We start from the raw sequence: 25,685 nt of genomic DNA, 5'->3' as shown, positions 1-25,685 counted from the left end.
ACTGAATCTGACTATATAGCAAAGGAGAAAATTCATTATTTTTATTATCATGTCTTAGTTGTCCATATAGATGCGTCATCTGCATGAAAGACAGAATGATTTCAATAAAAGCAAGAGTTCTGAAAGATGCATTGATTTAAGTGACACATCCCCATTCATAGAACAAATAGACTGGGTTGGCATATTATTAAAAGTAATAATATGCCAATTATTTTAAAATATTTATCAGTTAATACACACACACTCTCTACAGATATATATGTGTGTGTATATCTAGATATGTATATGTATGAACAAGATGTTAGCGTCCAAAGAAACCATGGAATGTGATTTTGTGTCTTAGAAAAAACAAGAAAGTCAAGTTATTAAGGCAAATGTCAATGACATACTTCCTTCAAACAGTTTTATTATTTGAGAACAAAAAGTTGCACACACAGACAAAGACAGCAGCACTGTTAAAAAATAGCTTCACAAATTATATACAGTAAAGAACTCAGTGGTTTTAACATTGTAATTGTGTAAAAAGCCGTAACATACACATATCAGGTTTACTAACTTTAACTGAAGCACAATGCAATACAAATTTAAAACAAAATTCACTTAATCCTCCTTAATTTAACAAAAATTAAAAACCTCCTCCTTCCACAATGAAAAAAGAAAGAAAATAAAAACCTTCAAACTTTGGTGCTATTCACAACCAATATGAAAAGCCTTGTGCTAAATAGGCTCCGAATCTATCACATTCAAAACTCACATTTGCCAGACAACTCACTCTTCTTGCATGACATAAAACATTCAGAACTTACAAAAATAGTACTGAACTGAAAGCAGCCAACTTCATAACCAGGATATATACATACTCCTGTTGGTTTTTGAAAGGTGCCTCAGTCTAATTGTGAACATTTATTTGAGTTATATACAAAATATTCTCTGTGTAAAAAGGTTAGACTTCACCAAAATTCTGTACACACGTGCTGTTGAGATTTACAATCTGACCCTTAAAAAAAAAAAAAGGCCCTAGCACAAACCCTGTGGAACTAAATGGGGTCAGCGCTAGCAACACAGTTCAAGGACTGGGGTTCTAACCCATCATTTAAGGCAATAAATATTCCTGTTGCTTCTCTTTTAAACATTCACGTAGTTGGGAATACAGCTCAACATGCAACAATACCATAAACTCAACTTCAGAGTAAGAATTGTTCTGCTGAAATTGTCTGAAAACAAATTATTAATTAGCAAACATCTTTCATCCTATGATTTGTAAGCTAGCAAGAAACCTGCTGTCTACTTAAGGATAGGCAAAGCATCAATCCCAGATTAGAGATCTTATGCATCTGTTTGGAATGGTGCGATTAAGGTCAGTTGGTCTTCCTCATGAAGATAGAAAAATCCCTCAGCATAAATTGAGTAAATCTGGTTTACCAAGGCTACGGCCTAGGCAATCTCTACTTGGATGAACTGTACAATATGAGAAAACAAAATCCATGGGAAATGCAAATTAGATTCGCAGGGAATTTTATGCAGCTTGACTCTCCTGAAAAATTGTCACAGTGTCATATAGGACAATTCTCTGTCCACGTTAAACTGTGGGCACCCACCAATCACTCACATGAACCAAGCTGAGGCCATTCCAAAATTCTCAAAAAGCCTTTCTCTCTAAAGATAGATCACGTTAGTTCAGAAACAAATCCACATAGAATGCTTATAGGGAACACCAAATTCAGTTAATGCTTTGAATGGAAGGAAAATGAAATGAAAAAAAGAGAACCCAAAGAGGCCACAATATCTTACATGCAGTAGATATTACAACTGCTCTTGCATATGCTAACAGTATTTAAGGACATGATAGAATACCCCAAACTTGCACTTAGAAATAACCCACATGGTTTGAAATGCATTATATATAATTCATATACGTGAGTATTCATTTATACTGTATATATTTACATACATATACACAAAACCACCCTGATGTTTTTAAAAGGCCATATCACAAAACAGAAGATATGGATTTAAGATTCTGAATATTAGAATCTACTTTCACTTTAAAAAGAAACAAAATATGCATACCTATGTATGGTGTAAATCATATTGACAAAAATAGTTTGTTACTAACGTTACATTAAATAGATGGTTTTATAAGTTTCCTTAATAATTACATATATAGAAGACAAAAGAAGCTTTGATTCACAAAAAATAGATAGCCTTTGTAACAATTACAGTTTTTAGCCCAGAATGGGAAGAAGTAGCAAAACGTTATAAATCTCCAAGGACACAGAACACCTACTATATCAGTTTAAAAAAATATATATTTTCAGGATGAACTAAATGAAAGCATCGTCCTTTTTTTCACCTGGCCCTATCCCACCCATCCTTTTTTTCCATATTTATCTTTTCCCCCTTTTGTTTCCAGCTGGGGGTTTCTTCAGCTGGAGAAGTTGTCCTCCTGTACCAAAGCTCGCAGAGGCTGGATTGGACACCCCAAATGTCAGGCCAGCAGATGCTGTGATGCCAGGATTGCTGAAGTTAAACCCTGATGTGCTCGAATTGCCAAAGCCTTGTAAAGGAGGGGAAAACATTTCAAAGTGAAAAGATGTGATCACATAAAGGACAAAGGATTTTGATTTTTTTAAGCATGAAGTGCAATTTGAAAGTGCTGCCTGATAAGCTACAAGGTCTGTGGGGAGCTCTAAAATAACGCTAAATGAAGTATAATCTATATAATATGGACAATATTATTGGGAGGATGAAAGAAAGCTAGTATTACGTCTATTCAATTTTACCATGAGCGGAACATAGGTTCATAGGATTTGGATTTTTAATTTAGAGACATTAAACTTTTCAAATTAACTTTAACCTTTAGCTCAAAAGTAATGTAACTCTCAGAAGCTTATAATCTTATCGACAAAGCAAAATAACACAGAGTCAATCTTTGCTACTTGAAGGCCCCCATATAGGCTGAAATCACAATTCCCAATGAGCCTGACTAATCCAAATTTTTTGGAATTGCAATCCTAACGCACCCAAAATGTACCATGATATCTGGACAGTGATTTGGAAAAAAAAAAAATGCTTCAAACACTGAGCAAGCAGAGCACCTCTCTTCCAATCAAGAAAACTGCCCAACTATTTGTTAACCTTTTGTGCAAATCTGGAAAAGATGCTATTGTTTTAAGAGTCACGTTAACACTAAAAACAGAAATGAAACCTGGTATTTTGAGAACATTCATTAAAAGTGGCCCATGTGGAAGCTTGAAAAAAACCCAGACTGTTAATGAAAAGGGAAAAAAACATGTGAGATCCAAAGTAATTCTTTAGAATCATTTTCAAAGTGTGCACAGAATAATTATAGACATATTAAATATATTTAAAGGCCTTTTTTATTCAGGGGGAAATTGGTCAAGCACAAAGAGACAGAGCCATATAAGTGTATAGTGGGAAAGCCCAGTAAGATTATTTTTTCCTTAAAGCAGGAAAGTACAAGAACAAATGTTCTAAGACCAAAACATCCCCCTTTTCCATTCTGAGACTGGAACATCTGGATAAGCAACTGAAAGTTTCTGATATATTTTAGGGTCAAAATTTTTCATAGGACCCGATTTGTAAGAATGATTCTAAATTCCTACATGGAAAATATCAGTAACTGAAAATATTTTGTGACCAAAATACTTTGTACAGAAAACTTATCTGCCCCATAAAACATTCAGAGTAGAACCAACCTGCACTAAGGCTTCCTGAAGGCTTATTTGCCGCTCCAAATCCAAATGATGGTGCAACTGGAGCACTGCTTCCAAAACCAGCGCTACCTGCAAATCCTAGGACAAAGAGTAGCAAAAATAGGAAACACGAGTTAAGATGTACAGGTTGAATTGCTTTTAACCACAACGTGTTGAGTGAAGTTTATCACACAATATTTTATCAGTGAGGCTCTACAGCCTAACTAAATCAACATCCCTTTGATACTCTGCACGGTGTCTGTATTAAGAACCCACTGATTCATTGCACATCCTTTGCAAATCTGACGGTGGTCAGCCATGTTAGTTTGTATTAATTACTTACATTGTGATTTTAATTCTAGACTTCACACCTTTTCGTTCTTTTTTATGAATAAAGAAATACCTTAAAGGTTCCCATATGAGGCATCAGCTGGCAATGATTGGTTTGCAATTTTTTAAAAAATGACATGAGCCTATAGATAATTTTGTCATCTCTTTTTGTTGTAGGTAACCTATTTTAATAATTCTGCCTTTGCTCAATCACTGCTTGCAAAAACCGATAAAATTGAATTGTCCATGACTAATGACCCTAAAAGCTATAAAACGTACTAGAGAAATGAATTTTCACTCGATGCAATATCTTTGGTAGGTATGTATATGTATAACGTGTATAATAAAAGTTGCTTGTTGGAAATAAATTAACACCTTTACACAGAAAATCTTCTTTAATAGTGAATGTGGCAGAGGCAGAAATCCCTTCATAATAATTTATACTCTCAGAAACTTTACAGTGAATCCAGATGAAGTCCTACTTGCTAATCAGATGCCCTTTGTACTTTTTATGTACAACCAAGTAAGAATCTGTTTGCACAAGCCTATTTCAGCCCACATTTGCTACACATGCTTCAGAGAACATTTTGAAGCAACATTGAAGAAAGGAAATATTTTTCTTACTTAAAGCAAGGCAGAACTTATGGTAATTTCTTTCAACGCTAACCAAAGTTCAAGTATTATAGGTTTTTAAAATGTTTCCTAAGCCTACTCTAAAAAGTACCGCTAAAACCTGTGTGTTCTTCAGGTGCTCTGGAAAAAAAAAAACCAACTATCCAAAGGAAATCTTATCAGCATTTGTGACTATTATTGTGAATTTTTTTTCTTATGTCAGTTTAAACTTAGATACTATAGACAGACTATTGTGCTTCCTAATTAAATGCCAAACTAGTCACGTAACAATTGAAAACTGTAAGAACCAGATTTCTTCCATGTTATGTGTAGACAATTGAGAGTTGATTAAAGATGGGGTTGTATGACTATTTTAAATAAATAAAATTAGGAAGTAAAAATATACTTCAGATATACCAAAAGTTTAATCTCTTTAAAAACTCCTGTCATTCCAGCAGTCATACCTTTAAGTACATTGCATCATTAGCCCACTTATGGCCCCTTGAAAATAAATATAGACTTGTCTTTTCTGCCAGCAGCATTAGAAAGATTTGCGATAATAAATGGATAGAGCCTTCTGCTATTCACTGACATTGAGCCACAGCAATGAAGTGCTTAGAGTGCTGTACTGCAGGCAACTTCTGCTGACTGCCGGCTGCCTGCAATTTGGCAGTTCAAATCTCACCAGGCTCAAAGTTGACTCAGCTTTCCATCCTGCAGAGGTGGCTAAAATGAGGACCCAAATTATTGGGGGCAATATGCTGACTCTGTAAAAAGCTTAGAGCGGGCTGTAAAGCACTGTGAAGTGATATAGAAGTCTAAGTACTATTGCTATCGCATGTAATGCCAAATACTGAATCTGAAAAAAGGCTTTAGGTAGGTTTTGTAATGCATTACATTACCTCTACATTGATGTGTTAACTCGCAGAACAATTGAAATACTAAGAAAAGTTGTTTTACTGCTTAATTTCTTGTAACCAAATAGGAAAGTGAATGGAAGTTTTAAGCCATGTGACTTTTAAGAAACTAGTTGTCTGAAAGGGAAAATATGATTGCAATATAATACAAATAACAAGATGATTATTTGTGAAGTCTGAATGGAGTTAATCTTTTAACATTTCTTTGATGTCCATATTTGCAAATTAACTCCTGTACTTCTATTTATCCTTGATTACATAATAATATAATTACACCACTGCTGAGTTTGCATTTTGCATTATTTTTAATTTATTTGTGGAAAGAAAAAAGATCTCCAGGCTTCTCCACAATTTTAGGAAAATTAATACATTTCTTGAAGTGAGAATTTCTGGATTAATTAGAATTTCTGGATCTGCATATTAACCATGGACTAATGGTTACCCAAGCCACTTCCCACTGAAATAACACCAGACAAAGAAAACTGGTAGATTAATCTATTAACATATTTTGGGATTTTTTTAAAATCAAAAAATTAAAGTGCAGTTTATATGCATCTTATTCCATAAAATTTAGGCACACAACAAACTATAAATTATTTAATACGATTTATGCAAACATGCAATTCAATAACATTTTAGGAAATAATCTTTGCCTCCCCAAATGGATATTTACTTAAAAATGTTCATTTAAGTTTTAAAAAAAAGTTTAAAAAACTAAATAAATTCCAGGGGAAAAAAAGGTGAATCCTTAGTATCAAAAATGTTTTCCCCAACAGAGGCCATAATGAAATAAATCAGGAATAATAATTAACAAAAAGAACAATGCAAATAAAGCATGTTTGTGAACTATAAAAAGTCCAGGGGCCCCTAAGGTTACCATTTTCCCACTCTCTCAAGAAATGCCTTCAGCTGCACTGCGGCTTTTTGATGTGAGCTGCACACTGAGATTAATCAGGGGCTTGTGGATATTTCATATCCATTAATAAGGAGTCCAACAGGGTGGACTTAGACATGTAAAGATCACTAACACCAGTGAAGTGCGCTACTAACTCAATTCAGGAAGTGCTGTAGAGTAATTCAGTGAAACATTAGGAAAAACAAAAATTAAAGAAGGGTACCTCCAAGGCCTGAAGAGCCTAAGCCACTTGACTGCAAGCCAGTGCCAATACCTGAACCGAATGGCGTTCCAAAACTAATTCCCAGAGTCGGCTGTGGCCCTGGTATGAAAAAAATGAAAACAAAGCTTGCCTTACTGTTTCACAACAGAGACCCACGATGCAAACCCTTCATTAAAGCTAAAGCATAGCTTAACAAATGCTTTTTAGAGCACCCAAGCTTTCTTAGTGTCTTCAATGGCTAAATTTTAGATCTGGAATGCAATACAAACTGAAGCTATTGGTGAAACTTTTATGTTATGTCAAACCATGAGACCACGGTTTTTATGGACAACTCAGCATGTCATTTTAAAATTAAACTGTCAGCTCCTTGATGGGAGTATATGCGAGCAGCGCTTCTTTTAAAATCAAAGTTTATATTAACACAAATAAAATCATCATGTTACCAATGTCTGGTATTAAAATACTCAGCTGAGTATTTTATCCAGTTTTTTTTAAAAAACAAAGGAAACAAGTGGATAAAACACAACACAATAATTTTATTTTATTCAATTTATTTTTCATTTTTGAGCAAGTCAATTACACAGTAACATGACAATTCAAACTGGTTCACACAAAAAATGATAGTTACTGAGTTGTTAGAACTTTGCTACATTTACAACAATTTTTGCCTGTTTATTTAAACATTTACAGAAAAGGCACAATTGTGTACCTTGCCCAATACATTCAAAAAAATTTCAGATTCAGAAGATTGGAGACAGTGGTTTTCCTACATAAGCAAACTGTCAAAATAGGCTTTATATCATTGTTAAAATGTCTAGCATCAGTCCAGGGTAGGAGTAGTAAATAAATCTCCTTATCAACCCCAGGTATAAATAATGTGAAACAAAAGTTCTAGATTTTTTTCTACTAATTTATACAAACTACTTGACAGTATTCACAGTACACTGTTTAAGTCCAGCAATTAGTGCATTAATTAAACTTGATTAGTTTGTCAAGTTCAAATACTGTGCCTGCCTTTTTATATCTGTTTATTATATCATGCTGAAGGCCAGCAGTGAAATCTAGAAAATACTGTTCTAAGACAATGCAGAACAGCACTTTGTGGATTCCCTTCTAATAATGAATGTCCTATTGTTACTTATAAATCCAATGGTGCAATCATCAAAGTGGAAGGTTTAATCAATATGATAGTGTTTGCCATCAAGTGTTTTACTTAAAACACTCCCAAGATTTTTTTCATTTTTTTCCTGAATATTTGTATTCTCTATTTAAAATACCCGCCCCCCCCCAATTCTACCTCATTATTGCATTATAATACATTCATCTACCATGATTTCAATTTAAAATAACATTAATACTGATAACAATTGCAGACTTTGATGTAGAGGTCAGACAATATGCACGGTCCCTTTCTGATTTTGTAAAGTTATAAATACTTGAACTTCAAGTTCTCACAACCATTATTTAAAGAAATAATCATATATTAAGCAAAAGGCACTTTTAAAAAATCTTTTGCCAAGGGACGTCTCATTCTAGATGACCCAATGCAAAAAAGAGGTTGTAATATTCATGGTAGCATAAGTTAAAGGGCAAGTAGTGTTGTGAACTTGCAATTAAAGACTTATTTTGGCAAGCTGAGGTTTCATTTATATTTTAAACACATATTATACATATTATTTGAAGACTTTGGGTCAGTTGAGCTTGGTTTTTATTTTAAATTAATGAGAACGAGAAAAAAACATTGATTTCAAAGAATTAGTTAATTCTTAATCTAATTTTAAAAGATGTTTTGCATTTAGAAATGAAAGTATATTTCAACAAATTAATGTTAGTAACCAGAAGCTCTATAAAAAGTTCTCAATCTGAAGTTAGTTAGGTTCTAAAAACAAAAAGCGTCCAGTGTTCCACTTTTAAGGAAGTGTATCAGTTTTCCACCTGAGGAGGAGGCACCATTGGTGGAAGACCTTGAAAAATAATAATACCACAGTCCTCCAAGCCAACCTTGCATCTGAGTAGGTTTTTTCAGATTTTTAAAGTAGTTCAAGACAGACTTTATATTTAAACTTTATAAGTATAAAATTTCATAATTCAAGCTGACAACCTTTCAACTAAATAGCAATTTTGAATTGGCACAATTTTGTATCAGAAAATCAAATAACCTCATTCAAGTCAGTTATCCACACTTAATTTAAATAATACTACAGATTATCCATGCCAAAATAAACTTTGTCACCTTTGGATAACGTTATGAATCATTTAAAATATAAGTTATTTGCTGTAAGTTATTTTAAATTTATTACCCTAAAGAACAATTTAAGTTTAATAAATAAAGCTCACTACTACTATAAGCAATTTATTTGTGCTTTTCAGTAGTAAGTATCACTATTTTCAATTGGATTTCCCTTAATAATTTATGTTTGGGATCGCAGCCTAAGAGCCCCGACAGAGTAAATATTCTGTACTAGGCTTGCCAAATGTCGTTGTCCAAACTGATTTTAAAAACAAATAAAGGTGAAAAGCATAAATTCCAAACATCTGGCCAAGAATCTGATTAATACATTTCTTGTTAAAGTCAATTTATGTTAATTTAATCTCAATACTGTAGTAAAACCTTCAATTTTATCCAACATTTGTTGAAACAGAAGATCCAGTTTAATATTCATGCTAAATAGGTATTCATTCCAAGAAGTGTTTTAAACTGTACTCTCAGGAAGATCAAATTACAAAGTAAAGCCTTCAATGCTGAAAGGTGTTGAAACTACAAGACCAGAGGGAAGCAACCTTGAGACTTGCTGAACAACTCCAAAGATTCCAAATCCTCTGGCTAAGACTGCCAGAAGCTGCAATTCAGTAACATTTGCAGGGTGACAGTTTCCCCAACCATGAGGTAAAGAAGCCAATTCTTTAATTGCTCAAGATGGAGAAACATGATTGTGTCTAACCATCTATATTAAACCTTCTTTGCCTGAATGGTTAAAAAAAGGAATAAGATTTTAAAAGGGAATCAATAAATTATTAATTTAATTTCTAAATAGCGAAAGCTGGAGCTGGCACAGAATTTAATTGCAAATGTTTTAAAGTAAGTCAAACACAATTTCCTACAAACACGTAACCATTCCCTACGCATTGGCTTGAAATTACAAAAATGCTTTAGGACTTTAAAAATGCAAGCTCTTTTAATATTTCCAATGTGATTAATCAATGATTTTCAATGGCCTTTCAAAGAAACTTGTTTATCTATTATAAGAAGTCTCTTCAACACCATAAACACAAACATTTTCACATATATCTAATCTTAATAACATCAACCTACCATATATTATTTAAACACGAAATGAAAGCCTACTAAATATTACTTTTGTTTGCTGCTCTTTGATGAGCATAACAAAGTTTAGATATGGGCTGAAGGTCACAGCATTGCAGTGCCAAACAATCACTGGCCCATCTGGCCAGTGATTGAGTGGTTTGCTTGGTTCACTGTCACCCTTCCAAATGTTGACACATTTATTCACAGTTATTCACAACTAAACAATATTATGGTACTACAAGCCAAGAACCTGCAATTTCTTATTTTCATAGCCTAATAAATTTGGAACTGAAACATAAACCCAAACATTAAGCTCTTTCAGCACTCAGTTAAATACAAAGTATTTGATGAAAATTAAGTGCCTTTTGCCATGCGCAGGCATCTATGCATAGAACTATATATATTCTGAACAACAGAAGTGTGTAAGAAATTTAAATTAAACCCAATATCATTCATATTGCACAACCACAGCTAAAGAATTACGTTTTCTTTCCATAGCAGAAAGCCTAGAGTGATGATGCTTACTTCACTCATGAGATGGACTCAATGAACCATTCTTTCTAATGGAATTCTTTCAGTCAGCCACCTGGGTTCACAGAAATTACTTCTCATACCTAGAAACTCTCTTAATCTTCTCCATAAGGTTGGAGAATACGCTGGAGTAAACTTTGGGAGAAAAGTATGTGGGACTATGAAATCAATGTATTATTTTTTCCCCTAGATAAAGGTATTTAGGATTGTAACAACAGCTTCTGCAGCATCACCAGTTAATTTAAAGGGGGGGGGATCTTAACATACAATTTTGGTAGAGTTTAAGTATTTTCCCCCTCTGCAAAAAAATGTAAAAGCACTATATATGAATACACTTAGAACAAAAGGTTTAAACTATAACAGATTAAATATGTAGCTACAGTAAAAATAAAAGGATGTATAAACGATGTCACTCTCACTAAGCTTCATTTGATTTCCCCAGCTGTCAACACCTATTATGTCAATGCTGGAAATACCCTGTAGATCCCATTATTTAACAGCTGTACCACAGTTAAAGGCTGTCTACATAGTAAAGTATGCATACATATACTACACTATTGTCAAGTACAGAAGAAAAACCCAAGCATATTCTTAGGTATGTCTGGAAGAGACTATTCCAGTATAAACTAGGTCCTAAACTAAGTTTGAGTTGTAACCTGTAATTCCAGAACTCTTAAGCAGTCAACTACTATTTTTCAAGCACAGACTACATTGGATGGTCAATAGAGTTTATTTTAAAGAGGAAATCAATACCTCTCCTTAATTTCTATTCATGCCTATTTCCCAGTGTTGTAATTTTAAAAATATTTTTCTATACATAATTTCAAAACTCAGCATCTTCCTGCTGGATCTATAAAAATGACCTTTATGTTCTTCTGTGAGGCTTATTCCAACAACAAAGTGCTATGTAAAAACAAATAATAGAAAAGCCCTCTAATCTTCCATGAGAAAAACCATTCTAAATCAGACTTCAAAACAAATTATCAGCAAAGAGAACATTCAAGACAAATTATAAAAGTTCATACAATGCATCCTAATTTTTGAAGGGTGTTATCCTATGCATATTCAGAGGTGACAGACTCACATTTGAAAGGGCTGAGTAATACAGTAAATAAAACTGTTACAAAAAAAAATCGCAAGATTAAATACCGGATGTGTAATTATTGCTAAGTCTAGCCTGCATTTTCTATTACCAATATTTAGATGTACTGCTATTCACAATGTTTATATTTCCAAAACAAAAGGAAGACCTGATATAAGACATCACATCAGCTTATTATTGTTGTAACACTAAAAGCTATAACTTGAATGCACTCAGACCTGTAGCAGGCTGTTGCTGCTGTGTAAGTGTTGCAGCCATGGCAATGGCCGCTGCGTTTGGTATATTGCTGAAAGGAGTAGGTCCAGTTGTAACACGTGGGGCAGTCTGCCATTTCTTTGCTTCTACTCGCCTTGCCTCAAACACATCCACAGCATCCCCTAAAAAGGTTTTTCTGTATCCAAGATACTGGTCTTTGAGCATCTGAACAGAGACAAGAAAACTATTTTACACTGCATCCACCTTACAGAATTTTCCTATTCTGAAAAAACTGTTACGTATATTTTATTAAAATTATATGCTATCATAATACAATATTTATGTTGCTAATAATTTTGAATTAAACTCTTTTTACAGGCAGGGACCATAACTGTGTAATCATTTTTGGACACTAGAGACACAACAAGTATGGCAATGCTATAAAGATGTCCTTGGGCTCAAATTTTCAGATTTTTTTCCACTGATATTTCAGTTGTGTGTATTTTCAATAAAATTATGATAAGGATATCTGAAGTTTAATATACATATTGCATTGATTATTTTACTTCCAAATTGCAGAAAATCATACTCCCTTTACTCAAGACTTGTTACCAAATTTTGTAGCCTGTTATTGGGACTATCATTGCTAATGCAACCCCTAAGTTCGATACTTTTGTTTAAAACAGTGTTATTCATAACCTTTAGATTGTTCAATGTTCAAGTCCCTTTAAAAAAAGCTCAGATTTTATTTTCTCATGTTATATGTATAGCGACTCCAATATTATTTATTAATTCATAATGAGAACTAATTGTACACATTTGCTCTGTTTCAAGGATGACTTAACTTTTCATATAGTCTGTTTAAAACAATAAATCAATTATAATCAGATCGATTTCAATAACTTGTTATACATTAGCAGGCAGATAGAGAACTTCTGACCACTATTCTCTATGGAAGCTTTATTAATCTGTCTTTTCCTAATCCTTACCACATACACATATACAGAGAACCATGACAAGGTTACTACATTTCATATACTTATTTAAAAGCACCTCGAGAAATTTATCAGTTCTCTATTCCTTGTTTTTTAAAAAAAGGTTTATGTATTACTAACGGGTCAGTTAGCACCCAAGATGATACTATCATTTTCTTCTTCCAAAGAAATTAAAAACATAAGTCAAAAAGCTCAAATGGGAGCCAATAAAGAATACAAGTTATTCATAGCTATACATGTTATACAATATATTAATGTAACTGGAAATATATTTTACCTTGACATTTTCATGTATTGATTGAAGCTGTGCAGCTAGAGCTACAAACGTTTGAAAAATTTTCTGCATAGCCATGGATAAATCTGTGAAATATGAAAAATTGACAAAATAAAGCCTTGTTGCAGTATAAAATCATAATTCTTATTGCTGTCAACAGAACTAACACACTTTTCATCAATCGTCATGAAATAGATTTGGAGTGCTGAAATGGAACACAAGGATAATTTAGCCCAAGACTTTCACAATGTGCAGAAAATACTTTTAAACCATCTACTTCTTCTTAAAGATTTCCAGAGAAAGCAAATCCATAACCTCCATGGGTAGGCTGCTCTACTGTTAACAGATTTCTCTGCCAGGATTTTTTTCTTATATAAATGAAATGTAGACCAGCAGTTCCTAACCTTTCAGGCCTGATTGTGCGGCAGGAAGGGGGGATAGTTCGGTATGAGTGTCAGGCACGCATAGCTCCATTTGTGTGGAGCTGAGTGCATGCTTGCCTGCTACTCACGTGGCCCAATAGTGGGCCACAGCCTGGGGATTGGGAAACCCTGCTGTAGACCAAAACTTATATATCTGGTTCTAGTTTCTAGGGCCATGAAAAATGGTTCATGACTATCTTCCTCTTGTTTCTCTGGGTGTATCTGAAAATGGCTATTATCCTTCTTCAAACTGAACTTCCCACCTCCTTTTTTATTTTTTTTGGTCCACAAGTCTAGCGTTTTTGCTGCACTCCTCTGAATCCTCTTCAACCTAACAATATTATTTTGGAAACAGAATACCCAAAACTATAAATAGCACTCTGCATATAGCCTCATCACTGCTGACATATATATATATATGCTAACTTATGTCATATATGTATAAATAATCTGGAAAAAAAATCTTTTTCTTGTGCTGTATCTGTAATTGGACGTTGGAGATCATGTTGGAAATCTATTTTGATCAACAGCCACATGAAAAAGTACTGAGTTTTGTCCAAACTATTTTTTTTTTGGTTTTAAATTTTTTCTAAAATAATAAATGCTAGGGATCTATGAAGGAACATTTGTGTGAAAAGAGTGAAATAAAAATGAGAAGTTTTTAAAATAGCTCCTTAATTTATAATCACAGGCAATGTATCTTCTACTTATATACTATTCCTATATTAAGCAACTATTTCATCCTTTAAAGGGCTTACAATTATAATTATTACAAGTCAAACATAGTAATGCCAAGTTAGCAGTCTTACACAATACTTATCTCAGAGATTGCTGTTTGCTTACCAAATGGGTAAAGGTCCTGAATAATATAATTAACCAAGTTATTAAAACATGTATTTTTACCTTGCGGAGTTATGTGTGAATTGTTTGCTTGGGTAGCAAGATGATTTTCCAGTTCTTCAATCTGCTGTCTGTACTGCTGCAGTTGTACTTCAAATTGTTCAATCAAGATCCTGAAGTAGCTAGATTAAGTATATTTCAAGTGGAATTAAGTATCACTCTAAAAATATGTAATTATTTTGAAGACCAAGATTACAATAATTACATTTGCTTTGTTTTTCCTCTTATATTTTTATTTGTATCATACCAAATAAATAACACATCCAACAAATCATTGGTTTGTGATTTGTCTTATATAAGTCATGGTTAACACTTAGAGAAAGACACAATGAAAATGGCTTTTTTTTAAGTACTTGTAATCACTTCCAAGCCACCAGATGTGATTATTCCTAATGTGTATAATTCCTGCTAAGAATCCAAGGAAACACTCAAACCAAAGTAAGTGTATTTCTTGCATAATGAATTATTATGGAAATTGGCTCTCTGATGCAAAAAGAATGTTTTTGACACATCTCTATTAAGAACACACCTTTCAATTTTCTACTTACTCTGCTGGTGCTGTATTTTCATGCTGAAGGCCAGGAGGAGTTTTCTGTGTCCTTAGTGCTATCTCAGCATTTTTAAGTTCCTGCAGAAGAAGGAAAGGAAAAAACAGAAGTTTAAAGAATAAATTTTGTCCATGTGTTTTAGTGAACTATTTTTCCTGATTATTAATCAATATTCTCAACAGTAAATTCTTGCAGTATTGAAATCACCAAGACCAATGGAAAGAAAGCCAGGTAAAAACCAGATTATTTGCACAATTAGTAAGTAGAACTCCAGATACCAACTATATCCATTATAACAATTATATCCATTATAACAACCTTAAACTATAAATGTAGAATGGAATCACTAGAAAAGTGATTTGCAGGCATTGTTTTTCCATCCCCAAGTTTGTTAAAGCATTATTTATTTCACTGTGACCATTTCATTCACTTGTATCTATTTACCCCAATAACAACAAAGGCCTGAATAAGATTGTGTGCTATCAAAATGTTGACTTTTAGCATCTGCAAAGATAGATTTTCCACAATGATCACTCCCTAACCTCATCCTAATAGTTCAAACATTGCTACTATAATCAATTCCAGCCATTTCACTGCTTGTTGTCATCTTCCATTTCCCTCCTCCTTCCTACATTCATGGATTTTTCAAGGTCTTTGCAGAGTATTTTCAACATGCGAACATGTGACCCTAGTCATGTTTCTCAAGTGAGAATTAATAACTGATAGTGGAACCAGTCTTAAAACTGACTGCAAATATGAAGACAAAGAAAAGGACAAATAGATATACAAATATCTTGAACAAACCGATCATGCTAAACTCCATATATCAACATAATTACACTCATATACTGTGTGAGAATACTAGCACCTGGGAGGAAGGTTAGAAATACATAATTTTACAGAAATCAAGGAGTAAAGAGATTAAAACTGCCAGCTATCAAATGATCAGTTCCCCAGAAATGGCATACTAAAAATTAGAACACAGACAGTAGTGAGATAAACAAATGTTTCAACAGAATAAACACGAAGCAGAACTATTATACAAACAAAACCACATTTTTTTAAAAAAGCAGTTAATGTTATTGCATTAAAATTAGAATAAATTAGCTTCTTTAGAACTATACCTGAGCTGTCTCCAGTTTTAGTTTATCAATATTAAGAGTGTTTCTCTGTAATCCACTTGCAGCCACTGATAATAATTGCTTTAAAGCTTTTATATCTTCTTGCACTTTAAGCATTGCTTTGGAAGACATTCGGCTGATTTCTTCCTGAACCTGTTTTTGTTCTTTCACAAACTTCCTAAGTATGAAAAGAGGGAAGAAATCAGAAAAAAGAAAACCCCTGCCAAAACAACCACCAAATATGAGTGATTAAGATTAGAAAAAGCAATGACAGCATTACTCAATGACATCTGAGAAAATGTATGCAGACTTTTCAGTTATCATTTAATATTTTAAAAATGCAAACACAACTACTTATCAAAATGAATTTTAAAGGAATTCAGAATTTTAAAAACATATCCCGCTATGAAGAATTGCAAGGATCAAGAAATTACTTACTGAAGATTTTCTACATCTTGGCAGATTACTGGAGGTAAATTTTCATCTTTTAGTGCTTTGCTATCCCTGTTAACAGATTTGTTCTATCGTCAGCAAATTAGTGCCACAGAAGAATTTTTTACATCAGTGTAGAAATAAAAAAAAGTTCATCTGAGTTTTTTTCATCTTTTCTTTTTCTGAGTTACAATTTTTGTAAGTTTAAGGATTATCTCATTCAATTTTTTATTGAATCTTAGCATTTTACTTATATTTTGTATATTTCTTAAAAGATTTTAAAAAGTAAAACAATCTAGAGATGAAAAACTTCATTCCTCAGCTTTCAATTCCATATAAATCACATGCATTGAATATCATATTCTTAAATAGGAAAGTTGGGTGTATGTTACTTCATATTTTTTCAGCTCAGACAAGCGGAAAAGACATCACAGTTAAGAAGTGTCAAAAATGAACAAAGCACTCCAAGCTGTATCATCCTGCTTGAAATAGCATCTGACGTTTTATCACCAACTTCACTCTTTTACCTTTCCATTGAAATTTAATTAACATCGACTATTAAGTCATTATGTTGTATAGATATGGAAGTAATTATAATATTTGATTTACTTACTCTGGTCTTGTTCCTGTTTTGTCACCTAGAAATAAACATTACAAGTCAGAAGGCCCTTCTTAGCTTTATGTATGAGATTCTCAAATAGACTTTTACCAACATTATTTTCTGTATTTCTTTAAAAAGGACATGAACAGACATTCTGGAAGAAATGGTGAACTGAAGATGGCTCCGCTAAAAGCGGATCTGATGACTGTGGCAGAATGAAGAACTTGTTGGACAACGAGAAGATTTGAGATTGTTCACAAGTGTTCTGTACAGTTGCTCCTTACGAGAAGACTGCAAAACAGCAGTCTCCAGAAGGATTTTCTATTTTTCCTTTTCTCCCTTATCTTTCTTTTTACTCTTTTTAGTTTACACTATTTTTTAATTATGAACTTTTAAAATAAAATCACTATAAAAAATAAAAAGGATACCAACAAAATCATTAGATTATTAGATATTCAAACAAATCTCATGTCACTTTTTTATTAACCTTAGAACAGAACAGAACACAACAGGAGGAGAAACATTCTATTAGAACCAAAACCTCTTGTTCAGGGAATATAAATCCCAGAACAGTAATAGTTTAAATAAATATGTTTGAAATATATGTGGCAATATTTTGTGCCACACAGCCCAAAACACATCAATAGCAAAGATATCAGTCCTATCCTGGGTGCCTCAGAATTTTGACTGAATCCCTCTAAGTTTATCTGAAAATTAGTTCCTGATAGCTGTTAAGTGATAACATGACATTAAAAAATGTTGAGGCACATTTTCTAGTTTGATTTATACCACTCTCTCTTAGTCAAATATTTGCCCATCTATACTACAGGAATTGTGATAACTTTTGTCATATAGTTGTTTATTAAGTAACAAAAATGAAGTAATGGGTAAATGAAGTAATGAATATTAAGTAATGAAATAAAACCATTCCACCTGGCTTCTAAGTTTGAAATCCTTGTAAAACTGTAACCTAACTTGGAGAATATATTAGCAGAAAAATACTTCCACCATTAATATTTTCTTCATTTTCAATTACTTTGAAAAACCTGTTTCACTTCTTAAAAACTAATACCCATTGGACAACATCTATAAGTTACAGGGAATCCTTGGATTTTGATGGCAAGTGGCTCTGCAATTGTTTCACTACACGAGTAAATACTTCACAAGTCAAAAAGAAAGCTGTGAAAATATTTATAGATCCCCTCACATCCTGGACATAAACTGTTTCAACTCCTATCCTCAAAACATTATACAGCTATAGAGCACTGCACACCAGAACAACTACACACAAGGACAGTTTTTCCCCGAACGCCATCACTCTTCTAAACAAATAATTCCCTCAACACTGTCCAAATATTTACAAAGTCTGCACTACTACTACTATTAATCTTTTCATCACACCTTATTACCCATCCCCTCGTACTTGTGACTGTATGACGGTAACTTTACTGCTTGTATCCTTACGATTTATACTGACTGTCTCCTTGTATGATTTGATTGCTTATTGTACCCTATACTATTATTGTTGTACCTTATGATTCTTGACGAATGTATCTTTTCTTTTATGTACACTGAAAGCATTTGCACCAAAGACAAGTTCCTTGTGTGTCCAATCACAATTGGCCAATAAAGAATTCTAATCCCAAAATATTCCTGATTTGGTATAATTACAAAATTGTATTTTTAAAAAACATACTTTTTTTATCTGAAGAGCTACTGAAATCTATGCCACCAAGACCTTCATTAACTGTAGTAGCAGGTGCTGCAGCTGTCCCAAGGGTCAAACCAAAAGCATTCTGTCCAAGCCCTGAAAATAATGCAAATATTTTTGGGTAAGATTCAGGATTTTGTGAAGTAAAATGTATTATCCATAAATACTGAAAGAATTTTCTTCTAATGTTATCAGCAGAAACTCTGAAACTATAAGCTGATAGAAACAGAAATCTGAAATTAAAATTTGTCCTTATCACTAAGGCTGCTTCCCACCATCAACAACACCACAGAGCGCTTGCAAACAGTGAGATACAGAAGGTGTTGAGCTTAAAAATTCTTTCTAATTTCAAAAAGGAGTACAATAACCGAAGCTGTAACTACACATTCAAACGTTGCTTTTAAATCAGATTAATTACTACTTGTTTCAGTTTGAAGGATTAGCATTATTGGTAATCCTTTAAATTATTACATTAAATCCATGCATAAGATCCACATTCTGAACATTTTAAATAATAAATATGAGCAATATCACCTGTTGTAGCTGTGCTTGCATTTGGGAAAAGTGTTCCTCCTAAACCAGTCAAGGCTCCCCCCAGAGAAAGTCCTGTAGATACAGTGGTGGTTGGAGCAGTGGTGCCTCCCAAGTTTAATGTAAAACCAGAAGAACCTGAATTTTAAGCAGAGAATGCAATTCAGATCCTCAACTTTTATCAAAATAATGCATCTTGGGTTTTTTATCCAAACAACTATTTAGCTGCCCACTGATACTATTTTAATGTAGTTATAAAGACTACAGACACAACTTCCATTTTTGTGTTCATTATTTAAATCAAACATTGTTAAGCAGTTGCTGAAATTTAAGGAGTCCTTGGTGAATGTTCTAGAACCTTTCCATATAGACGAAATCACCCAGTGGTAACCTCATATACTTAAAATTTTATCAATTCTTTCGTGATGTTCAAACCTTCAAATGCTCAAGGGTTCCAATAAATCCACAAAAAGTTTAGAAAGGCACTTGGCTTTCTACTGAGTCCGAGTCACTACTGAAATCAAGTGCTTTTAAGTGAATCATTACTTAATCTTTTTAAGTATATACAAAGAACTTGAAGCCATGTTAGACAAATAGTGTGACATTGTTGAGCCCAATTTTATCTCAGTATCGCAAGTAGATTCAAATCCTGTACCCTTGTTTATTACTTAAAAGTATCCAGTTGTATGTACTGCCCAAAGTCACTTTTGGTGACATAGGTGGTTATGCAAATTTAATTTAAAAAACAGAGTTTTCTGTGACTGTCAGAAAGTCACAGAAGCTTCTTTTAGTTTAGCTACAGTTATTAATACTGTAAGTAGCCATTAGGAGTATTTAATCAGCCTCACGTGATATTGAAAAGACAAGATTGATATTTGAATGGGACTCAACCAAGGAATTATCAGGACTTTAGGCTAAGCTGGACAGTTAAAAATATCTCAGAAAGTGGCAGTGGCAAAACATTTTTGCTCAGTTGCCTATGACATGCATGCATAATGGAGTCTTCAGGAGTTGAGCTCAATTCAAAGAGAACTTTACTATAGCCTTTTTTTTTCATCTTATTTTAAACCTTTATGGCTCCTCTTTCCTTTTTCCCTTCCTTTCTTATCAATTCTGATCTTTTTGCCCCCCCCCCCCTCAAATTCCACTTTTTGAATCTTCCCTCTCTGTTGTGTTTCTCTTTTCTTTTGCAATTCTGTTGTAGGCAATAGGAACATGAGAAAAAAACTTGAAGACAAAACTATTGCAAGCTTACCTGCTGCTGGAGCAGAAGTAAGGGCAGAAGATAATGCAAGTCCAGAAGAAGTAGAAGTGATCGGTAAAGCAAAAGGAGTGGCTGATCCAGCAGGTTTACTGAAACCCAAACTAAGGCCCGTAGTAGAAGTAGTAGTAGAAACAGGCGCACCTATAAAAAATAATTTGTTTCATTTATTTATACAAATATACTTTTATGTGGTTTCTCTTCTTAGAAAGTACACACCCAACACATATATTTTAATATTCACGACAGCCAGGCAAGGCATAGTGTGATAAAGTTTCCCAGTTCAACATTGATTCCACCAGTATGGCTCTCCATACCTATTCATGTTCCTTTATATTGAGGAAAAAATAACAATACACAAGTAATACATATTTATTCAGAAAAATATATATAACTATTCCCATTTAAGAATTCCAATCACTATCCATAAAGAGAAGCTAATCTGAAATTCAAATGGTTCAAAATATTCTTTGCTTCACATACAATAACCAGAACCCCAAATAAGGCCATCAGTTATAATTATACACAATACAAAACATTACAAAGTTATCATGATATAAGAGTATGCTTTTTCATCTAGCATTTGTTTACTTTGTCATCTTTACTACTAGTTTACAAGAGGAAATAGCTGAATTATACTCATAATAAAAGGTTACCAATCATTCCTAAGCCTCACATCGTTGAAGCCCAATGTTTTTCCTTTGGGCATTTCCAGCTATCATTTCTCAGGTAAGGAAAAGGAAATGTTAATAATTATATAATACTTACCTAATGTTAATCCTGCAGCAATAGTTGTAGCTGTTCCTGTGTAGGAATACAAAATAAACACATTTATGCCATTATTAAAGAACATGGAAAGGTACAAAATTCAAAATCTTCAGCATAGAAGCAAGCAACTTCGTGTATCAAGGTGTTCTGGACAATTCCCATAATCTCTACCTACTGACTGTGCTGCCCAAAAAGGATTGGAATTCGCCTCCAAAACAGCCAGAAGGCAGCAGCTGCTTTCAACACCAGGTACTTTAAAAAGGATAATGATCTATGTTGGGAGCAAACATTCAAATTCAGACCAAAGTAGAAAACACTATTGTTTTATTGCATTACAGAGTATGCTTAGCCTTTAAATATATCTAATAAATAGTCACATGTATAATCACATTATTTTAGTCAAACCATTTCCATGCCTTGTAGCTATAATCTAAGTCCACAGGTCTCCTTGGCCCTGTGACTATATAGGACAGACTGGCAGGAAACTAACCACCAGACTGTAAGAATACAAGCAAGTGATCATATGAGGAAACCTGAACTCATTGGTAGCCTCACACTGCATGAACAAGGACACACATTCAACGTTGCAGCTACTAAGATTGTTGGACAAGCAAACACAAAAACAGCCAAGGAAATGACTGAAGTCTAGGAAACAGGCCTCTCATCAGTCAACTGTGCTGACTTATCACCAGGATATCAAGTACTTAAGAAGGCAAGGACTGGAAGCACAAGCAAATGACAGCCAAACGACTTAAAACCCAGCCATCAACACAACCCAAACAAAGTCTAAAAAGCCACATACAACAGGCATCATATAAATACCATACACAGAACAGCACACACTGCTAGAGAAAAGTTCTCTGAAGATGGGCTCTAGCATGAGTCCAAAAGCTCAGAAAACAAAACCTCTGGTCCTGGTGACCAACCCAGATTGGAGCCTGCTGCATTGTCCTGGGACACATATATTTGTCTTCGTTTGGAGAAGTTATTATAACGGAATTTATGTTTTATTTGCCTATTCTGCTATTAAGTCAGTTTGGTCTAAAGGTTAAGGCATTAGGTTAGAAACTGAGACTATGAGTTTTAGTCCTGCCTTAGTCATGAAAGCCAGCTGGGTGACCTTGGGCCATTATTCTCTCTCAGCCCAACACGCCTCACAAGGTGGTTGTTGTGGGGAAAATAAGAGGATGGTATATTGGATAGGTTTATTGCCTTTGTAAAAATAATAAATGTGGGATATAAATAAATAAATAAATCCACTTTTTTATTTTTTATAAAATTTATGTAGCTGATCATCTTATACTGATCTAAGGGTGGTTCTAATCAACAATTAAAATACCAATAGAAATAGAACAATGCATGTCTATAAAAACCATAAACATTAAAAACCTAACACCAATGTCCAATTTCAACATGCAGTCCCCTTGTTAAACTCACCCTTTCCCAGGGCTTGGGGGTAAAAGCTAGGTCTTAAGTGCTTTTTGGAAGGCTAAGAGAGTAGAGGTCTGCCAAATTTCAAGAGGAAGGGTATAACTAATTCAATTCAATAACTAATTCAAGCTAATCAAAGTACATTTTGATAGGAATAACTGAAATATGTTTTACCTGTATTAGTCCCTCCTAAGGTAAAACCTGTGGTAGGCTTTGAGCTAAAAAATCCAGTGCCAAAACCCACAGAAGGAGTAGTTGTAGTAGCAGTAGCTGTTGAACCCAAGGTCCCAAAGTTAAGGCCTCCAGTTGAGCTAAATCATAAAGTAAAAAAATTATTAAGAACATGTTCATTTTATTTCTTCACTGCTAGTTTTACAAAATAGCATACCTTTAAATGTATTTAAATGTAATTAACATTACATCTTCAACCAAGTGTTTGTAACAGCTAAGATTGTTTAAACTTATTTAACATTAACTATTAATGCTACTGTATTTGTATGTTATCCTATCAGTTGTTTAAACCATGTACTGAACCCCAACTTTGTACAAGGCAAATTAATGATTTGTTTGGTTAATTTATTCTTGTGGTATCCAGAAAAAGGGACAGAGCACATAACCAAATAAGATTTCTGTGCTCAGATATAAGCCATAATTAAAACAAATTATAGCCTCATACTGTCGAGAAAGAAATTAACTAGCAGCTGTCCAAGGATGGGCTCATATATGATGCTGATCGGTAAATCAAACATGATTTGGCACTGTGTGTGAAACCTGCCTTAATTTTTATTAACTTACTGCACCTTCTATTATATTACAGGATTATGAAAGACTGTTATAAGTACATCTCCTATTTTGAGGGGATAAAATTTAATACTGCTTCTCAAACAAAATCTTTAATTTGCAGAAAGTCCTAAGGACCGCGTTTTTCTCTTCACTGCCTATAAATCTTGATATTCCAGACATCAAATATTTACAGAATTAAGTTAAAACTGACATTTCAACCTAAACTTCCCAAAATAACTGTTAAAATTAAAAAAGATTGGTAGATATCAATAATTTTCTTACATATCTATTCCACAAAAATATGCCAGCACAAGTTATTCTTAAATGTTGCTACTTTATTATAGCACTTCCTTGTAGTTACTGCTATTGTCCTGGTATATTGTTAATAAACACATGCACACACCAAAGTACAATGAATTATTTCATGTATTTCAGCTGTAAAAAATGAAATTAAGCTCACATTTTGAATATTACACAATGATTGCAAAATCAAATTTTCATCAATTAACTGATACACAGAAGAGGCATCAGCAGATTTGATGAAAATGACTGCCAATATACAAAAATCTAAGGGAGCATAAAAACCAGTCAAAATGCTCCAAATATGACAGAGCACACTCATCCAAAAATGCTGACTGTGTTAATGATGTACTGAAAGGGGACATGGAAAATATGCAGTCCAGCCTAATTTGATGCCTTCCAGAGATAATTTGTTAATAATAATAATTTGTTAGCAACTCATATCATCTCCAATCATTGATAAATTTCAGGGCAAGTGAATTAGGGAAGGTTGCAATCAACTACTTAATGCTGTGTATGAAAATAAATTTTAAATGGATCACACACACCCCATAACTGTATGTATATAACCTAACATTATAAAACGGGTGTGTATTACAGTTCTCCTATAATTTGTTCAAGAAAATGAGAAGGGACAAACCAGCTGGAGGAACTAAAATTTATGATGAGAAAAAAAAACAACTTGTGCATATAACCCCATAAAGAGTAAAAACTCTGTAATGCTTGGCTGTTGTTTTTTCCTAAGCTGACATGGAAGCCAAAATCAATTGCCTAAAATCTCTTGGAAAAGCCATATAATCAGGCCATACATGTACTTCATCTTAAATTATTTATGTTTTTAATCATTGATGGGCTTTTACTGTTTTCATTTTAACTGTTTAGCCATCTAGACCAGGGGTCTCCAACCTTGGCCCCTTTAAGACTGGTGGACTTCAACTCCCAGAGTTCCTCAGCCAGAGGAACTCTGGGAGTTGAAGTCCACCAGTCTTAAAGGGGCCAAGGTTGGAGACCCCTGGTCTCTCTAGACAGTCACTTACATGAGTTGGGAGTCATACATATACTTATTTAAATAAATTCGCCCTAAAACAAGACTCGCTAAAAAGGGCCTGATGGTCAAAAAAGATTCTCAGTCCTTTGAAGTTATACGAAATATAAATTTGAATTTGACACCCTCTCCAGCTTGGAACAGCTGTTGCTCATCCTTTTGTTTCCAATTTCTAGTTAGGATTCTTGTTCTTATCCTTATGTTTAATTAAGGGGGAGCTAGAGCAGCTTTCCCCATCTTTGGGGCCTCCAAACCGTCGTAAAATAAAAAGAAAAACCAGGCACATGTGCGGCGCCAAGTGCCCCATTTGAAGCTCCGAGGCTTCCCGAGACTCCTGTGAAAACCCCTCCCTGAACTCACCTCGGGGTGCCTCCGAAAGAGAAGCCCCCGCCGCCGCCTCCCCCGCCGGTGCCCGCAGCCGCCGCAGCAGCGGAAGCCAAAGTCCCGGCTCCGAAGGAGAAGCCCGCCGACATGATGGCGGCGGCGGCGGCGGCGGCGGAAGGACCTCAGCCGCAGGCTCTGGCGATTCGCCCCAGGGAGCAGGCCCGAGGGGCTCTCCCCACAGCCAGGACTTCAAGCCCGGCGCGGCAGGGAAGCCGGCAGCCCTGCTCGCCCGCGCGGGAACTTCAAAGAGGGACGCTCGAGGCTGCGCCAGAAGCGCAAGCGGGTCAAAGGCGCGCGGAAAAACGACGGCGCAGAAAAAAAAAAAAAAAGGCGCCGGGCATGCGCGCCCC

The 25,685-nt window shown here is 34.3% G+C and overlaps 1 protein-coding gene across 2 annotated transcripts; it reads right to left on the bottom strand.

Annotated features, from left to right (window-relative positions):
• Positions 1–389: 389 nt before the first annotated feature.
• On the bottom strand, positions 390–25,685 carry NUP58 (nucleoporin 58). 2 transcript variants are annotated; one of them, XM_026708778.2, is made up of 16 exons: positions 25,312–25,685; positions 22,998–23,134; positions 21,393–21,428; positions 20,619–20,768; positions 19,367–19,501; positions 18,818–18,928; positions 17,134–17,158; positions 16,527–16,592; positions 16,092–16,266; positions 14,968–15,047; positions 14,423–14,541; positions 13,101–13,183; positions 11,852–12,053; positions 6,694–6,792; positions 3,720–3,815; positions 390–2,557 (listed from the first exon to the last, which is right to left on the bottom strand). In XM_026708778.2, the coding sequence occupies exons 1-16, from the start codon at positions 25,422–25,424 to the stop codon at positions 2,388–2,390; spliced, it is 1,797 nt and encodes a 598-aa protein (XP_026564563.1). In that variant the 5' UTR covers positions 25,425–25,685; the 3' UTR covers positions 390–2,387. The 2 variants fall into 2 exon arrangements, with proteins under 2 accessions (XP_026564563.1, XP_087793283.1); XM_087937157.1 differs by lacking the exons at positions 390–2,557; positions 3,720–3,815; positions 6,694–6,792 and adding an exon at positions 7,228–9,658.

The sequence above is a fragment of the Pseudonaja textilis genome, chromosome 7 (assembly GCF_049901715.1).
Source record: "Pseudonaja textilis isolate UNSWEBS1 chromosome 7, rPseTex1.2, whole genome shotgun sequence".
NCBI classification, from domain to species: domain Eukaryota; kingdom Metazoa; phylum Chordata; class Lepidosauria; order Squamata; family Elapidae; genus Pseudonaja; species Pseudonaja textilis.
The sequence above is the reverse complement of the archived record's forward strand: the minus strand, read 5'-3'. Positions and strand labels throughout refer to the sequence as shown.

Coding starts and splice junctions, on each gene's coding strand:
- NUP58 (XM_026708778.2), bottom strand. CDS start 25,424: ATGTCGGCGGGCTTCTCCTTCGGAGCCGGGACTTTGGCTTCCGCTGCT. Junction 15,048..16,091: donor TAAAACTGGAGACAGCTCAG/GTATAGTTCTAA, acceptor CTTCTTCTGCAG/GAACTTAAAAATGCTGAGAT. Junction 13,184..14,422: donor TTCACACATAACTCCGCAAG/GTAAAAATACAT, acceptor CATATTTCACAG/ATTTATCCATGGCTATGCAG.